At 48.8% G+C, this 17,885-nt stretch overlaps 1 protein-coding gene across 2 annotated transcripts in view; it reads right to left on the bottom strand.

The window, feature by feature from the left end:
- Positions 1 to 10,297, bottom strand: part of Cry2 (cryptochrome circadian regulator 2) — a 29,505-nt gene extending 19,208 nt beyond the window's left edge. The window contains exons 1-3 of one of the 2 annotated variants that reach the window (XM_055600258.1): positions 10,064 to 10,297; positions 2,440 to 2,548; positions 3 to 145 (exon numbers count right to left, since the gene is read on the bottom strand). In XM_055600258.1, coding sequence (XP_055456233.1) covers positions 3 to 145; positions 2,440 to 2,548; positions 10,064 to 10,275 — 464 coding nt within the window. In that variant the 5' untranslated portion in view covers positions 10,276 to 10,297. Of the gene's footprint in view, positions 1 to 2; positions 146 to 2,439; positions 2,549 to 2,643; positions 2,674 to 10,063 lie in introns of those variants that run through there. The other variant, XM_055600267.1, reaches the window with a different exon arrangement.
- Between the last annotated feature and the right edge of the window lie 7,588 nt (positions 10,298 to 17,885).

The following is a 17,885-nucleotide window of genomic DNA, read 5'->3' as shown; positions in this document are numbered from 1 at the left end:
ACCTGTCCAGGTCATAGAGGGTGTGAGAGTTCTCAGTCACTACCTCCACACCAGCCTCCTTAGCCATCTTCATAATGGCTGCATCTCGTTCTTTCCCAAAAGGTTCGGAGTCATACTCAAAGGTCAAGCGGGTCACCCCCCATTCCTGTGAGGAGATAATCTGTTATGCTCAGTACTGTTGGAGAAGAGGGATCTGGGCATTCTCAGCTCCTTTTTGGGAGTGAACAGGGCTAATCTTGAGGCATGTCAGAATGGCTACAGAACAAAGGAAGGGCATCAGACAATAGCTTAAATTGGAAAGCAGAGAGCCTGAGGCCCAGAAAACGTGAAGCAGGCAGCCAGGAGCCATAGCACTGCTGTGGTGGAGTCAGTAGGAAGGCCCTGCGCATTCACTGTGGCCTTGAGGTGGGAGAATGAAGCTAAAAATACAGTGTTCCCGGGGGAGCCCCCAGCCCACAGAGAGGTAATGACTCACAGTGGAAGCGGGCGGAGAAGACACACACAGGGTCACTAACTCCCGCCTGCTCTGCAGCCTTTCCCAGGCCTCCTCAGACTCTACAAACTTGTGGCCTAGTTTCCTTGGCAGACTTGTGCTATGTAAAGTGTCTTAATGGTTTCCACAGCAACACTCCCTAGGCCAGAAGCAAACAGAGCTAATAGCTCTCAGAGCTGGAGAAGGAGGAGCGAGCCTTAGTCTGGAGGTTGCAGCAAACAAACTGGAGAGGCTACAGGCTGCAAAGAGGGGAACTGTTTCTGAGCTTTCTGTCACTTCTGGTAGGAATGGCTGGTCGCCTAGCAACAGCAGGAGAAAGTTGATCCACTGAAAGCCATCTAGACAAGCCACAGAAAGCATGTAACTACCAAGAAGCAAACAGTCTAACCAGTCTGTGGTCATAGTTCCTTAAAACGTGGAACGACTCGCAAATATCCTCATTCAGTCTTGCCCAGGGGGTGCGTTCTTAGCCATACATATCCAGCCTGTCTAAGTCCAAGGGCACTAAACTTTTATTTAGCCCTTGCTATGCTAAGTGGTTCACATAGATGTCATTACATACTCATATAACCCTGTGAGTAAGAAGATTCTCATTAAATGACAGCCCCCACTCCCTCGGGATGATTCTCCTGTGCCTTGTCCTATTTCTACCAGCACATCTGTCACAGGCAATTAAGTTGCCGTTACCTGTCTGTTTGGCCTATCATTGTGTGCGCTCAGCGCAGAAATCATGCTGTGTTTGTCGTGCATGCATCACTATCTCCCTGTCAGCCTTAGCGGCCTGACAGCCAGTACAAGTTCAATAAATACACATTGAGTGGCTCAATAACAACGGATCTATATTTCTGAGCTACAGGGAGAGAGAAGAGCACTGTGGAAGCACAGGAAAGACAAAATGTTTTCTGTTATCGTTGTCTTGGTTTTGTTGTGCTGGGGATGGGACCCAGGGCCTTACTCAGCAAGTGGCACCCTCAGCCAGTGCTCTAGCCCTGAGCCACAGCCACAGCGACAGCCTAACACACACATGTATGTTCGCCACAGCCTAACAAATTTCATAATGGCGGGTAAACACACAGCTCTGTGTCACAGAGCCTAAGACACCATCTTGGCCAGGGGTGCATGCTAGCTTCCTCACCTATAAACCTGAGACATAAAACCCACCCCTCGGGGGTAATGGGGGGTGGGTGTTAGCCCATGTTAGTGGTTGAAACAGGACTCAGTCAGCCCTCAGAGAACCTGAGTGACTAGTGTCCAGTGACTCAAGGTGTGTATAGAATTACGGGGGTTGAGGAGACACAGTATGAAGCAATTTTCTTTGACATTAGACTTTCTCTCCCGGCACAGAATTTGCAGTGCTACTCAGGATAAAAGACAATGGTCTAAAATGCCCTATCCATGAGTACTTTTGCCTTTGCTTGTGCCTTCAAAGACGCATTTTAAAGAAACTAGGAGAAAATGGGCTGCCTCCAATATGCTCCCTGAATGAAGATTTTATTAATTGCTTACTATAGGGAAACAGGGACACTCCCTCAAATGCTTGACTGACTTTTTCAATAATAAACAGAGCAAGTCAAGGTGGGCAGCACCCCTTGTTAGACAGGAAACCCCACCCTCAAAGCCTTGGCAAGAACAGGCCCTAATAAAACATCCTGGCTTGAGCAAGGAAACATAAGGAAGCCAGCGGCGGCACAGTGGAAGGACTTACCACACTGTGTGTCTGGGCTGAGCTGGGATCTTTCCAACACAACACTGATTGTACAGAGTTTTTTCCCTTAACAGTTTCCACCCTGCTGGCAAATTTACCAGCTGTCTCTGCTTCCGACCTCCCTAGCAGCCATTTTAGTGGCCAGACAGGCAACAGCATTTCCATTTTGCCAGCCAGAATAGCATTTCACTCTGGGGAGATGCCAGACAACAGAATCTCCCTCTCAGGCCTACACACTCACCTTGAATAGCCTTGGGAACACATCAGCTGGCTGTCCCCGGACTACAAACAGACGGGAGTTCAGCTTTCGTAAACTTGTATCCAGATCTTCTAAAGATTGCAGTAGAAACCTGCAGAGTCCACAAAAGCCTTGTTAGTAACATGGGTGGGGTAGGGGTGGAGGTGGTGAATGAGAGGACACAGGGACACACACAGGGACACACACATGCAGGGAGAACCTGGTAAGCTGCACGCAGGGCTGGAGACCTGGCCTGCGCTCAGCCCAGGAGTGTTAACTTCCTGTTTACTACAGTGCTGGCTGTGTGCTATGAGGCAGTGACTTAATCCCCTTAGTTGTTTTCTCAACCATAGCATGGGATTAACAGTAGAGCCTAGAGACTTACTAAAATGTTATCTCATGGAGTCACTCTGAAAATCAAATCAGATAACAAAAGGAAAACCTCAGGCACAGAGCCTGGGCATAGAATACACACAATCAGTGTGAGCTGCTCTTAGTGCTATGTTTCCGTATATCTGTTTAAAGGATGGCCTTTGGTTGGTAGGTGGCTTACTCTCCAGGCTTCTCTGTGTCCCACAGACCCTTGAGCCTCAAGCATGGTGTATTTGTATTGTCTATGTAGCCAAGGCTGGTCTTGAATTTGCCATCCTCTTGCCTTAGCCTCTCAAGCATTGGGATTACAGGCATAAGACACCATACATGGCTTGGGCTGCAGTCATTTCTGATACTACAGCCCCACACACCGGCTTGGTTGTTCCTGGGACTCTATTTGGCAGATTAGTTATCTTCTTATTACTTATCTGGCCTGTCCATTCCTCTGGCTACTAGGTTCTCATCAAGACGGGCAGGTGGTCTGGACAGATGCCATGCCATGCCTGGATATATAATAGGGACACAGATACTCAAGAGCCCATGTAAGAGAAGTGGGTCACCAGGGGACAAGGAAAGGAAATGAACCTTTGTAAATTCTGTCAGTGTGTTACTTTAAATTAACATTTTAACCAGGAAACTATTGATGTAGTTCAAAAATCCTAGTGATAAATAGGGACAGAGTGAAATGTCCTCTCTTGCCTTTCCAAGGCAATCAAAGTCATCAGTTTGATTCTGAATCTATTATACTTCCTAAGTACTTTCCATATTTGAACCTCTCAACATATTTTGAAGGAAACGGAACCATCCCCATTTTGCTGACAAAGAAACTAACGAAAGGCTAGGAATTTTACCAAAGCAGATAGCTATTAAGTGACTGAGCTGGCATTGTGGCCCAGGCTGATCAGACTCTAAAAGCCATGTTTTCTTCTCAGTGTCCATTTCTAAACACTTCAGTAAAGTCAGCTTTGCTCCTGGGCTGAGTCTCCTGGGCCTGGAATTTCTCTGACAGACACAAACCTCATCCAGACAGTCCATCCACATGCCTATCTTCATCTTCAGGGTCCAGGCCTGAACAGGTCAGCCTCTATGTCATGGTCGCTCCACAGAACCGGCTGCAGATCCCTGAGATATAGTCCCTGACTACTGGAGACTTACAGAAGCCTTAAGGGTGCCAATCACAACTAGGCCCTTCCTGCTGCCTCTGACGTAAACAAAATGACACAACCTCATTCCCATGGCCAATGCTGCAGGCCCACATTCCTGCAAGGGCCAAGCCCAGAGCTCACCTTAGTTAAACAGCACATAGGTTCACTCAAGGGGTTAAGACAGGAGATTGACAGCCTAAAGGCTGCTTTGATTGACTCAAGGTCCTGTCCTGTGATTTTCTCACTTAGAAGACCTGACACCCTTTGAATGCTAAAACTGGTCTCCCTGTGGCCTTGCTGCTTACCCCTAGCAACAAACCAAATAAAAATAAAAATAAGGAAGGCTCAGGGGAGCAGAAAGCCTCAGCTACCTGAAACACAAGGCTCTACCAAGCACAACTCCACCCCTCAGGGCAGAGGTTCTTTCCATCAGAAGACCCCATGTCCCAGCCGTACACTTTAAGTTTCTTCATCTTCACAGCTCACTACACCTCAGAGAACTTCAATCTGCAGCTATTAAGACTGAAATGCACAGGAAATACAGGTTTCAGAGTATGTTGCAATCTGTCTTCTTTACAGCTTTATTTTTATAACTCACTTACTAAAAGGGAGCTTCCTGCAACATCTCGACAGCATAGATGAATACCCTTGTCTTCCCTGGCAGGAAGCAGAAGGCAAAGTCTGCAGCGAGCAACAAAGCAATGGTGCAGTTCACAGTGGCAATAGCTACATTTCTGAGCACTCCCTGAGCAAGGGTCTATCCTACTTGTGCTGCATGTATTATTTCATTCTCAGACCACCCTGTGAGGCAGATGATGTTACTGTCCACGCAGATGAAGAACCTGGCATTCAAAGATTAAGTAGCGTCCCCAACATAATATACCTAGTAACTGGCCAGCACTGGGAGCCTGGACCCCCTGCAGCTCCCTACAGGCTGTTCTCAGCTACCAGGCTCCTAAGCCTCAGCAGTGAGCACACCCACTGCTCTGGGCAATGCTCGCTGAGGTGGGCAGTGTTGCCTGGGGAGCACCCAAGCTCAATTCAGGGCTAACATCTTCTCTGCAGATCTTTGCTCTCCAGAGTGTGGTGTGAGGCTCAGCAGCACTAGCTGTGCATGACCAGGAACTTGCTAGAACACACACACACTCTTGGGCTCCATCCCTGACTGACAGGATCAGAATTTGCCCTTCTGATATGAGTGCCTGGGAATTCACTCGTCTGTGAAAACTGAAGAAGCTCTACTGTGGCATACATTTCACCTTGACCTTGAAGTACATGGTGCATTTTTGTTTCAAATTTGTTTCTACTGGGCCCTATCCCCACCCCATCAGATCTTTATTTCAGATTATTTGGCCCTTAAAAAATGCTTACCTAGTGGAGTGGCGGTGGCCTATGACTTTAATCCCAGCCCTTGGGAGGCAGAGGCTGGCAGGTCTCTATGAGTTCAAGGCCAGCATGGTATACAGTGTGAGTTCCAGGACAGCCAATGCTATACAGTGATCCTGTCTCCAGCCCCCTTATCATAACCCCCAAAAGAAATGCTTAACTACTTCCATCATCTCTCTTCCTCAGCATGAACTCAGAACAGCTTCCCAGGAGACAACAGATATAGGGAGGTCCCTGGGTAGCTTCCAGCCCCAGGCAGCCAGGGACAGAGAGGCCACTGCTATGGCATCACCTTTTGTATCTGCCTGGTGGTAGATCTGCAGAGCACTGAAGGAACTGGAGCAAGCTGCTCCTGGACAGTACACACCAGAGAGGCCTGGGCTTTCCTAACTGGGGAGAATGGGCCTTCCCTGTGCTCCCTTGGAACCCTCCTCTGTACCTGCTCACTTCTCTTTACTTCAGGAGGGGAACAAAGGAAAACAGCCTGAGCACTGGAAGGGCTGGAGTTGGGGCCGATCCCCACCCTTGCTCTAAGTGGAGATCACATGGCCAAAATGCAGAGCACCCTCCAACCCAGGGAGCAGCCAGGGCTCACTCTTTTGAATAGTCATGCACTAGAGTTACGTAAGACCCCTGGAGCCTGGACACACAGAACTGGAGGAAACCAAACTGGGATTCCCAAAAGTACAGAGAAAACTGTCATTCAACAACTCTAGGAGGCTACCCCTTCAGAACAAGTCAGCTGCATACTTCTGCTCAGGAAAACCTTCTCTGGGGACAGCAGTGGCTGTGTTGAGAAACACTTGCTTTATCTGTTAACATAGAGAAGGCGGTGAGAGTGAATTCTTTGGGTCCAGAAAGTCCTTGACCAAATTTCTCTGTTTCAAGCATAACAATATTATGAGCTGGCAAACTGGTAACAGAGAATCTTAATAGATAGAAATTCACTTCTAAGAAATTAAGAGAGAAGCCGGGCATGGTGGCGCATGCCTGTAATCCTAGCACTTGGGAGGTAGAGGCAGTGGATCCTTAAGTTCAAGGACAGCCTGGTCTACAAAGTGAGCTCCAGGACAGTCAGAACTACATAGAGAAACCCTGTCTTGAAAAACCAACCAACCAACCAACCAACCAACCAACCAACCAACCAACCAACCAAAAACAAAAAGAAAAGAAATAAATTAAGAGAGTTCAAGCCCCACAAAAAAAAAAAAAAAAAGAAAAGAAAAGATTAACCCCACACTCTGTGGCCAAGACTTCTTCCTAAATCTCATTCAGATAGAAATATAGGTTTTGTTTGTTTTCTTTTGGGAGTGCTTAATCTTAAAGAGCTCCATCTCATCCCTGTTGGGCAAATACGCACTTGACCTACAGAAGCCCCTTGCTAGGGTTACAGTGTATTAATTTGAGCTCAATAGCTCAAGGAACACAAACCTCTGTACCAGCAACTGCAGAGCCCACGTCCTTCTTGCTGACCAAGTTTCCAGCCCTCCGGCTGCACTTGGCTTGGAGCACTTGGGAAGAAGCATGCTATTTCTCACCGGGTAATGAGAGTCCCCATCCCGTAGCATTGGCTAATTTCTGAGAGAAATGGCTAAGACAGAACATACTCCTACCAACTCCCTCTGTTCCAGAAGCTCCTAAAAGAGATGCACCATAGAGCCAGGGACAAAAGGATTTCCACAGAGGTGGAGGAGAACCCTGGTTGGCATCTAAGCTGTGACAGGGAGAAGAAGGTAATTAAAAATGGATTGAGTCTGACCTATTTTTAAAAGCTTGAAGCCACTCACAGCTGCTTTTTGTTTCAGTTCTTGAATGTAGCACCTCCTTTGTAAATACAGCAAATTTGGGGAAGGAAGAACAGAGGAAAATGGCAAATCGGTGCTTCCCGGGAGTCATAGACTTCCTACTATCACAAAGACTGCTATAAATATAGCAGACTTCCTCTATGCCAACATAGCTAGATCTTCATCTAGATCTATGTACAAGCTTAGCAGTGGCCTGCCAGCTACAACAGCTCACAAAATAACCTCTCAATTGATGTCTGCATCCTCACACGATTTGAGATTTCACCCAGGCATCTGAGCTGCCTCGCTTTTTCTGCCTCATTCTCTCAAAAGTCTACGCTGTGGTTCTTTTAATCAGATTCCATCTACAGGGAGGGAGCCAGTGTGACAGAGGTGACAGATTCTGACCTCCGACTTCTGCCAGATGGACCCCACCCTTCTAGGGAGACTTTGCAGAGCAGCTTACTGAAGCAGTAGGGGGCAGGGCCATTATGCTGCAGCCTCATTCTCAGGCTATTCCCATGTTCAAAAGCAGAGCCGGAAGATTACACACACTGTAGTTATGCAGAGGTGCAGCTGGGGGGCGGGGGGGGGAGGAGCAACTCTGCCTGCAACCCTGTGCACCAAATAGCATCCACCCTTGCTCTCAAACCATCAGGCCCAAGGGCAGTGGCGGGGCTGCTGGAGTGTGCCTGCTGCCAGGCTCGGGAGCAGTTACCATAGTCGATCGGTTTTGCGCTATTTCAACTCGTTCTCCCGAACGCTGAAGCTAATTAGACTTCCGGCCAATGCACTGAAGCAACACACTCCCCGGGTTGCCTGGCTCTCTGTGGTTCTTTAGTTCAGTGCTTCTGAAGCTTAGCTGCAATGGCCAAAAAAAACAAAAACAAAAAACAGCCCAGGCCAGGACAACTGATTCAGATATGGGAGGGGAGCCCATGGAGCTTTCAAAGATCCAAATGATTCCAATATGAGGCCAGTATTAAAAACCCATCTGTAGTTTGTCCCCCATCTTATTTTGTCCATGGCACGTAGGACCTCCTCCTCCTCCTCCATTATGGTTGTTTACTTGCCTTTCTCTGCTCAAATGCAGGCTCTGGAGGCTATGGGAGTACACCTGAGCCTGCTGTTAACCTCCATGCTTACCAGCGGCCTACCAGCTACGACAACACACAGAATAACCTCTCAGTTAGCATCTGCATGCCTATCACCCAGGCATCTGAGCTGCCTCCCTCCTTTCCTGTTTCATCCTCTCAAAATTGCAAGTACAGAACGGTGACCCACAAAACCCCATAAAACCAAATTCTTAGTATATTAGAGTTGAATCAACTTTGTATTGGGGAGAAGGTTCCTGTTTTTTTTTTTTTTTTTTTTTTACCTCCACTACCACAAAGGTGTAGGCAGTCATAGGCAATGCTCCTACAATCACAGTAAAAGAAGAAACATCTTCATGACAACATAACAGAGTCAGATTCTATTGACTCTGTCCAGATTGGCACACTGCCAAAAGGAAGGGGAGGGCAAAGTCTGAGGCTTGTTTTAATGTCCACAGTAGAGATGGTCATTTGCCAGTGCTTGTCAAATGCAACCTCCTATCTATGGAAACTGGAGCAAGACAGAGTAAAAGCGCTGCCTGAAAACGGTGTGGGCTGGCTCTCCGCAGGACTATCTTTAGTTGTTCCCTCTGTGTAAATGGGGCAGGAAGGGGTATTTAATAGATGTGCTACCAGGAACACTGGCTCTCCTAGCAGGGCAAACCCCTCCTGGTGAGGAAAGAACTGGGTGCTGTCTCCTGGAAATTTCCCTGCTCCTCTGTGCAACAAGGCCATAAGTAAACACCTCTCATAACAATGCAAACAAACCAAGCTACTGCTAGGAGGCATTTAAAGACTGATGGGTACATGATGTATCAAAACATCTTGTTTCTGAATACTGGTTACAGAGAAAATACATCAGCTACCTAACTATTAATTGTGCCACACAATGCAGGGAAAGGACTCAACCTCCTGGGAGTTATCAGCGGCTGTTGATGTTGTGGGTTTTGTGTTTCCTAGTCCTTACATCGGCTCCTAAAAGTCTCATCTACAACGATCCAGCTGTCCTCTAAAAAACCATTTCATCACAACAGGAGGAAGGGCTGATAGGGGATGCCGTCCTCCTTGAATATTTTTCCAGTAAAGTTGTAACTACAGAGAGGATCCTCCTAGATGAGTTAAGGGGGTCACCTAGGAGACAGCTCAGCGGGCAAAGGCATCTGCCTGGGAGATCGCTCAGCAGGTAAAGGAACCTGACTCCAAGCCTGACAAGCTAAGTTCAATCCCTGGAATCGTGGTCAATGAGAACCTGTAAGTCGTCCTCTTCAGTCTATACATCGCCATGGCAGGCCCTTTCCCATTAAACGCACAAATGCATAAATAAATAACAATAATAAAAATGGGTAAGAACTGCTCTAGAGGTCAAGACATAAAGAGGTACCACCCGAAGATGCCTTTGGGATCTTTTTAATACTAGCTAATGCTAAGCTAGGGCCCCCTAAACACCGCCACGGCTGTCTGTGTAGGGAGGTTACCCAGGATGGAAAAGGGAGGAGCGTGGGGGCGAGAGATTCAAACAAATCCGAGGCTTAGGAAAGCCCTGGGGGAGAGGGGGGGGTCGGCGAGGGGCCCCTTCTCTTGAACATGGCTCTTCGCTCCTCCCCGGCACACCCCTAAAAGCCCAAGACCACAAGTCCCCATTCCGCCTGGGACTGACTGCAGGTCCTCCAGCAGGTCGACTTCACGTTTCTGACGAGAGTCTCGTCTGCACAGAGGGTCGTGACCTCTGTCCCCCAGCCTGTCCCCAGCAACACGGGGCGAGTGCGTGTGACCGCAGGCCGGAGTTCCCGGATCCGGGGTGGGGGTGCGCTCGGTGTTTCCATCCCACAGCTTAGGGTTCCCTCACCTCCATCGGTTGATGCCCACGGACGAGGAGGCCGCGAACCACGGGTCGAGGATGTAGACGCAGCGCACACAGCGTGCCCCGCGCACGGCCGCCAGCAGCGCGGGGTTGTCGTGGAGCCGCAGGCCTTTGCGGAACCAGTGCACAGAGGACGCGCCGTCTGCGCCCGTAGACTGCCCGGGGACCGCCGCCGCCACCACAGCAGCCGCCGCCATCGCCGTCCGTACTGGGTCGCGGTCTGCCGCTCCGCCCCTGACCACACCGTGGGACCAGGGCCTAGCGCCCGCCCAGCGGCCTATGATGCAGCCTCTCCCAGGCACGGCCCCGCCCCCGGGGATCGGCAGCGCCTCTGTGATTGGGTGGAGCCCTCCCTCGGTTCCATTGGCCGGCGGCGCCGGCGCAGGCCCCGCCCCCTCACGTTCCCACCATGTGTGGTCCCGCTTGTTAGCCACCCCCTGGTGACGCAGGACAGCGCTGCCGCCCGCCCTGCGTGGGCTCAGTCTGGAAGGACCCCGGATCTCCTACGCATTTCGCGTTTCTGGCCTGCTTCTGGGAAGGACAGGGGTTGCGGTGACTGCGGCCAGGGCGTGACAGACGTGTCACCTGACCCTTTCTTGCAGCTCAGTGTACTGTTCACAGGCCACGCTGAGCGGTGATTGCCTTACACAAACTGTCCTATTTTCTATTCTCATCTCGTTCCGGTTACGTTCTTGCCACAAACACGGATGAAACAGATGCTTGTTGGTCCTCCTCTGTAGGTGAAGCAAGCTTAGGGCGCCCCAGTTTGAATGACTTGCGCAATACCAGGAATCCAGTAAGATTCCGAATCTTCCGGTTTCAAAGCTTCTGCTTTTAACCCACTTTCTAGAAGAGAATCTTGGCATTTGCATGCAGCAAGGCATATGGATGAAGGAGAAGCCCTTGTATGCGGCGGAAGTGGGTTTGGGAGAAAGGGCAGAGGATGTGGGTTGACGCAATTATGCCCTCAAATGAATTTTTTTTTTTTTTACTTTCTATTTAGTAGACACAGTGCCATTATTGTGCATAGAACTCTGAACTGGATTCCATGCGGGAATCAGAGATGTGGAGGGCAAATATCCCCCTATTTCTCATTTGGGAGCCCTTTGATTCTTTGGAGATTTTAACACGGGGGTTGCTGATTAATGGAGTCAGCAGATGTTTGCACGTGGGCTAAGATGGCTGGGGTGCTGGTGGTATTAAGTGGATAATCGTTTCCATTTGTTCTTGTGTTGACCCCATGCTTAGAAACCTTTCCTGTCTTGGGAATGAGCAATGAAAGAATCTAGATTTTAGTCAGCAAGTTAAGGGCATTAATTGGCACCACCCTCTAACCAGAGCGTCATTATGATCCTCTCATTTCCAGGGCTTTGGACATGCTGTTCCCTCACATAAATCACACGCCCCAGTCCACAGCCTTTGTATCTCCTGTTTTCCCTGTTACAGCTGTCATTCCCCAGCTTCCTGGGCCCAGCCTGCAGAGCGCCTCATCTCATTTGGTGCTTTGTTTAATCTCTGGCCTTAGCACATAGTACTGGAATTTTTTAGCTATCGTGTGTCTGCTCCATCCGACTATAAGCCCTGGCATGCAGGGTGCTTGGCAACCGTCAGTTGCATTTCCTGGGCCTAGCTCAATACTTGGCACAGAAGAATCATATGAATCAACAGTAAGAGGCTAGACTAGCCAGAGCCTTAAAGGCTGTCCCAGTCTTTGCCTGACTCTCACCCTTTTGAATCTCTTCTGCAAGTGCTTGATGAGTGAACTGATGTTACCCGTTAATTTTTTTCATTATTTTAAATTTCATGTTTAGCTGTATGTATGTATGTATGAGTACAGTTATATATGAGTATTTATGTATAAATACATGCTCATGAAGGCAGATGCTTAATGGATTCCCGAATGGAGGGTTTCCTGGGGCTGGAATTACAGGCTGTTGCCAGCCCCCCTCCCCGATGTGGGTGCTGAGAACCACCACAAGCCAGGTTCTCTGCAAGAAAAGTACACACTCTTAATCACTGAGCCATCTCTCCAGCCCCCCATTCCTTTCCTTTTCTGCTTTCCCTTCTGTCTCCTCAGGTCCCCACAACATTGAGGGCCTTCCAGAAAGAGAACAGGGAGGCTAAGGAGGTGGTTCTTTCACAAATGTCCTTTTAGGGGGTAAATCTCCTTTTTTTCCCCCAGGCCCCCATGATGCTGTGTCTATATAAACTGTGAGCTCTCTGCAGTCAGGGGGTGCCCTATCTTACTCATGGAGAGGCTGAACTCGGATTCCGTGTGCTTCTGTGTGACCCTGGACAAACTGCTCCATCTGTCAGCTGTTGCTGTTTAATTTGCTTCTATTTCTATGTGTGTGTACATTTGTCGATAGATGCCACCTGCATGCGGAAGTCGTGAGGCCAGAAGAGGGTGCCGGATCCCTTGGAGCTGGAGCTATACAAGGTCCCGAGCCACCTGATGTAGGTGCCGGGAGCCAGACGCTGCTCCTCTGGAAGATGAGTCAGTGTCTTAGTTAATTTTCCATCGCTGTGACAAAACACCGTAACCAAAGCAACGTGTAAAGTATTTCATTTGGGGTCCATGGTTCCAGAAAGTAAGCGTCTGTGACCGTGACAATGAAGAAAATGGCAGCAGGCACACAGACACAGCTCTGGAGCAGTAGCTGAGCGCTAACATCGGATCAACCAGCATGAGGCAGAGAAAGCTAAGGCGGGGGGTGGGGGGGGCTTCAGCTTTTGAAACACGAAAACCCAACCCCAGCGACACACCAGCTCCCACGGGGCAACCTCTCCTAATCCTTCCCAGACAGTTCTACCAACTGTAGACGGAGCATTCAAGTATCTGAGCCAATGGAGGCCTTCTCATCCAGACTACCACAAAGCAAGCAGTTCTGTTAACCACCGAGCCATCCATCTCTCCAGCCCCGGTCACTTTCGGAATAGATACGGCAGGGGTGTGGTAATAGTTCCTTGGGCACAGTGAGCAGCTGCTCTTCTAGATCGACTTTTGCCCTCCTTGCAATTTCCAGGCCTTTTCTTACACATGACATGTGTTCCATAAGTGACCCAGTGAATGAGACTTTTATTCATTAAAAAAGAGAGAGAGAGAGAGCCCTCAGAAGTTAACGCAATGATGAAAAACAAAGGTAAGCCTAACAGCTCAGTCCTCATGGACCCTCCCCACGAGCATCTGAGGCACAGGGAGGCGCAGTATGACCTCCGCTGCATGCGAAGCGCTCGCACGTTGCTGTGTCATCGTCTTTGTCTTCTGTGTGCCTGACGTAGTCAGGTTGATAAGGATGACTCACTCCGCAGATTGGCTGCCCGGTGCTTGGTAAACTTTACCTGGGCAACACTCAAGGGCCAGGAAGTCAGTCTGGCACCCGAAGGGACTGGAGGCCAACGTCCACTTTGGAAATGTGTGCTTTAAAGATGAGTATGGAGATGCCGGGTTGAGGGCACCCAAATCTGCACACGACCAGAGAAGCCGAGATCTGAATTCTGTCCTACCCACCTCAGAGCTCCCCGCCTTCCCGTTTTCCAGGCAACCACAGGCCGCTTCAGCTCTCACTAGTGACAGAAGAGGACTGAAGGGGAGGCCTCGGTATGAACGCTGTCTTCCATAAAGATCTTTAAGGCCAATCAGCCCTCTTTTGTTTATTTCCTTTGGTCAAAGTCCTCTGTGCAGAGGCTTTGGGAAAAACTTTCTGCTTTGGACCCGCCTTTTGTATAAATATCTGATGATTGGTGGAGAGGCGATCACGCAGAGGGCAGGACATGCGCGGCGAGATTAATGTGCTCACGCCCTCTAGTGGTGGGACTTGGAAAGCACGGGTCCGTCGGGGCTACTGTCTTAGTGCAGCCTCTGAGGACACGCCCAAACTCAAAGACAAAAAGGAAAAAGAAAAAGAAGAAAAAAATCGTCCTTTCAGCCACTCCGAGGAGCCTTTTGAAAGTATTAAGTATAACTCCAGACTCTCTTAGTTCGGTTTGCAGATCCACCGTTAACTAGTAAACGGCGTATTTACTCGGACAAGTTTCTTAATGTCTCCATGCCCCCTTCATTTGAAAAACAAAGTGGTGGTGGCAACGCCTTTCATCCCAGCACTCTCGAGACAGAGACAGGCGGATCTCCGAGTTCAAGGCCAGCCACGTCTATAGTGAGAAACAGACAGCCGGAATACACAGAGAAACCCTGTCTCAAAACACAAAAACAAAACAAGAACAGAGACGGGGAGAACGACAGGTGCTGCGTCGGCTGAGAGCAAGGTAAATAGACAAATGACGCAAAACTAAGACCCCAGAAGCAGAAACATGAGAATAAGTGAACAGGGGCTGAAGAACTGGCTGGGGTTTAGTCCCCAACACCCACATGGTGGGTATTGTAACTATACAATACTATTTGTTACTATTTGTAACTCCAGTTCCAGGGGATTTAGGCCACCTTCCGGCCTTTGCAGGCACTGGGCGCATGCACACACACGCAGGCAGAACACTCAATCACATAAAATACAAAAATCAAAATGGAGGGGGGGGGTGGAGAGGTGGGTGGAGAGATAGATGTCTCAGTGGTTAAGAGCCATCCGAAGGATGCCCTTCCAAAGAACCCCTGTTCAAACATCCCAGCACCCACGTGGCAGCTCACCACTGCCTGTAACCCCAGTTCCAGGGGATCCGACACCTCACACCAATGCACATAAAACAAATACATTGTTAAAAAAAATAAAAATGTGAACATTTTATTCATGACATCATGTCTTTGGGAAGTGAGGGAAAATGGTTTTTCTTATAGTGGTAATGGGTCAATCAGGTACCCCAGTGTTAAGAAAACAAAAAAACCAAAGGGAGAAACTTGACTGTGTCTCTCAACACTTACAAGAGCTGACTCTGTGCCCAATGAGCAAACTAAAACAGCAGAGAACTTCTTCACTGTTTGGGGATGCAGAGAACTATTTATTTATTTATTTATTTATTTATTTATTTATTTATTTATTTTTAATTTTTTTTTTGAGAATAATTTCTTGAACAAGACATGAAAAGCGCCCACTCAGAGAAAGGTTAATAAGCTGGGGTTTTAAATTTCATCAAGTTTAAGAACATCTGCTTATCGAAAACAGTAAGCTGGAAAACAAACAACAGAATAGAGGAAGGTATGGTGACCTAATAGCCCCAAAGGAGCTCAAATCTAAAGCTAGGAGACCAGCCCTGGTTACACAGCGAGAATTTGTCTCAGAAGACAAAAACTCGAAATGAACGAAGCAGCTTCATCCAGAATACAGAAGGAATTCTTGCAAATGAAAAAGAGATGGGGAGTTCTGAAGTGGAACAGAATTCAGATCTCGGCTTCTCTGGTCGTGTGCAGATTTGGGTGCCCTCAACCCGGCATCTCCATACTCATCTTTAAAGCACACATTTCCAAAGTGGACGTTGGCCTCCAGTCCCTTCGGGTGCCAGACTGACTTCCTGGCCCTTGAGTGTTGCCCAGGTGAGTTTACCAAGCACCGGGCCGCCAATCTTCGGAGTGAGGGGAAGAGGCTGGAATGTGTATTCTCCACAGCAGGCACAGAATGCAGCAGGCACAGAATTCGGGTGTTGTGGTTCTATGCTAGGGCCACGGATGGCCCATTCCCTGTTCTGCTAGTCTCCTCTGAGGCTCTGCGAAGCGACCTCTCAACCTTGATTTCTGCGTGCTGGCCGCTCCTGTGTGTCCCAACCTTATCTCATTTTCTTTCAAGTGTTGGTTTGTGAGCTTTTGACAAAGTCACATATAGCCTACACTGATCTTGTTTTTTTTTTTTACTTATTATTTTTATGTATATTTGTGTGTGTGTGACTATGTAAGTCTGTGTATACCATGTGCATGCAGGAACCTACAGAAGCCAGGGAAGGGTGTCAGATCCCCTGGAACTGGAGTTACAAGCAGTTGTAAGCTGCCACGTGTTGGGTGTTGGGAACTCAGCCTGGGTCCTCTGCAAGACCTGAGCAATGTTTCCAGCCCTAGACTGACCCTGAACTCATTAAGTATGGAATGATAACTTCTGAACCTCTAGCCTCCACCTCCCAAATGCTAGAATTACAGGTGTGTACTAACACACCCAGTTTTTTTATGTAATGGTGGGGATCAAACCCAGGGCTTTGTGCCTGCCAGGCAAGCACTGTACCAACTGAGCTATGTCCCCGGCCCCTTCCTATTTTTGTATGTAAGTTATGTACAACACAAATTAACCATTTTAATCATGTTGCATCATCCCGCCTGGAAACCCTATACCCATCAAACAGCAGGTCACCATTCTTCCCCGTCCAGCTTTGAAAACATGTGTGAGGGGCACACGACGTCTGTCCCTCCATGTCTGGTTTGTTCAGCTCAGCATGTTGCTAAGTCTCAGCCACGTGCTCTCTTCTGTGGATGGATAGATACAGCCATGTACAGGGATGGGCCAGCCCTCACAGAGTAGAGGTCTTCCCAGGAGACTGTAATGGGGTTGGATAGCTCCTGCCCGCCAGCGATGCTGTGACTCGCATCACAGGGAAGCACAAAGGCTCCCATGGCGCTTCTGGTACGAACAAGCCACCATGCCACCCTCACAAAAGTATACATGACATTGGAGAACGGTGATGAAGGACCATGATGGTCTCTGTGTCTTCTGTACTGTTCTTTGCACCATGGTTTTGGGGGCACACTCAAAACATACCGAAGGGGTCTTGGCTTCACACACCTGGTATATCAGGAGGCCTTGATGAGCGAGGAACTTAAGCTTTCTCTAAGTGATGAGATCGCCAAATAGGGCCCCGTTCTTTTCTAGAACAAACACCTGTGGTGGAGTACCTCATGACTGTGGTCCGCTGCGTGTTTCACCAGTCGTCTGCTGCCAAGCACAGGGCTATGTCCACTCTGGGATTTTGTGTGTAACGCCGTGGTGAATATGAGCACCGTTCTCTCCAGGCAGCTCTACTGAGACATAGCATCCATGTCAAAAAACTCACCCATTTAAATGCACAAGTCAATGCTTTTATTATAGCCAGAGCTGTGAGCCGCCTCCGCTATCTAATTTTAGAGCATCTCCTCTCTCCTCCCACCTTAGAGGAAGTGAGTGACAGTTTGAGGCAGCCACCCATCTATTTCCTGTCTCTAGAGGTTTGCCAATTCTAGGCATTTCACATAAACAGAATCATATGTCTGTGTTCTTTCATAGCTATTTTTTTTTTTTGACAGGGTCTCATGTAGCCTGAGCTGGCACTGGGCTTGCTATGTAGCTCAGGATAACCCTGAACTTCTCTGGTCCTCCTGCCTCTAGTTCCTGATGCAGTGCTGAGCATCAAACCCCAGCCTTCATGCCTGTTGGACAAGCATTTTACTAACTGAGCACACACCTAGCCCCCACCACCTTAATTTAGCATAATATTTGAAGGCTGATCTATTGCTACTCATCTCTGCCATGGGTAACTGGCTCAATGTGGGGGCCAGGATTTCCCAAGGCTCTTGGCAGACTCCGGCAGGCAAGAGTGCTGCTGGTGGCTTGTGTGGCTGCATCCTTGAAAATGAGCCTTCCACACACTGGCCACTCAGCCGTCACCAAGTGATGAAACACACTGGATGTGGTGACAGACACTTTAGTCTCAGCAGTCAGGAGGTGGGGGCAGGAGGGTCAGATGTTCGAGGTCATGCTCGGATACACTGGAAACTGGAGGCCAGTCTTGGACCCATGAGGCCCTGTTTCAAAAAACAAAACACCAGGTCCCAGAAGCTGTACAAGGCTGCAGAGCTGGCAGGTGGCAGGATGAGGTTTGACTCCAGGCTGTCTGGCTCCAG

This window comes from Psammomys obesus, unplaced genomic scaffold (assembly GCF_907164565.1).
Source record: "Psammomys obesus unplaced genomic scaffold, mPsaObe1.curated_primary_1811, whole genome shotgun sequence".
Classification (NCBI taxonomy): Eukaryota; Metazoa; Chordata; class Mammalia; order Rodentia; family Muridae; genus Psammomys; species Psammomys obesus.
This window is presented reverse-complemented; position numbering and strand designations above follow the sequence as displayed.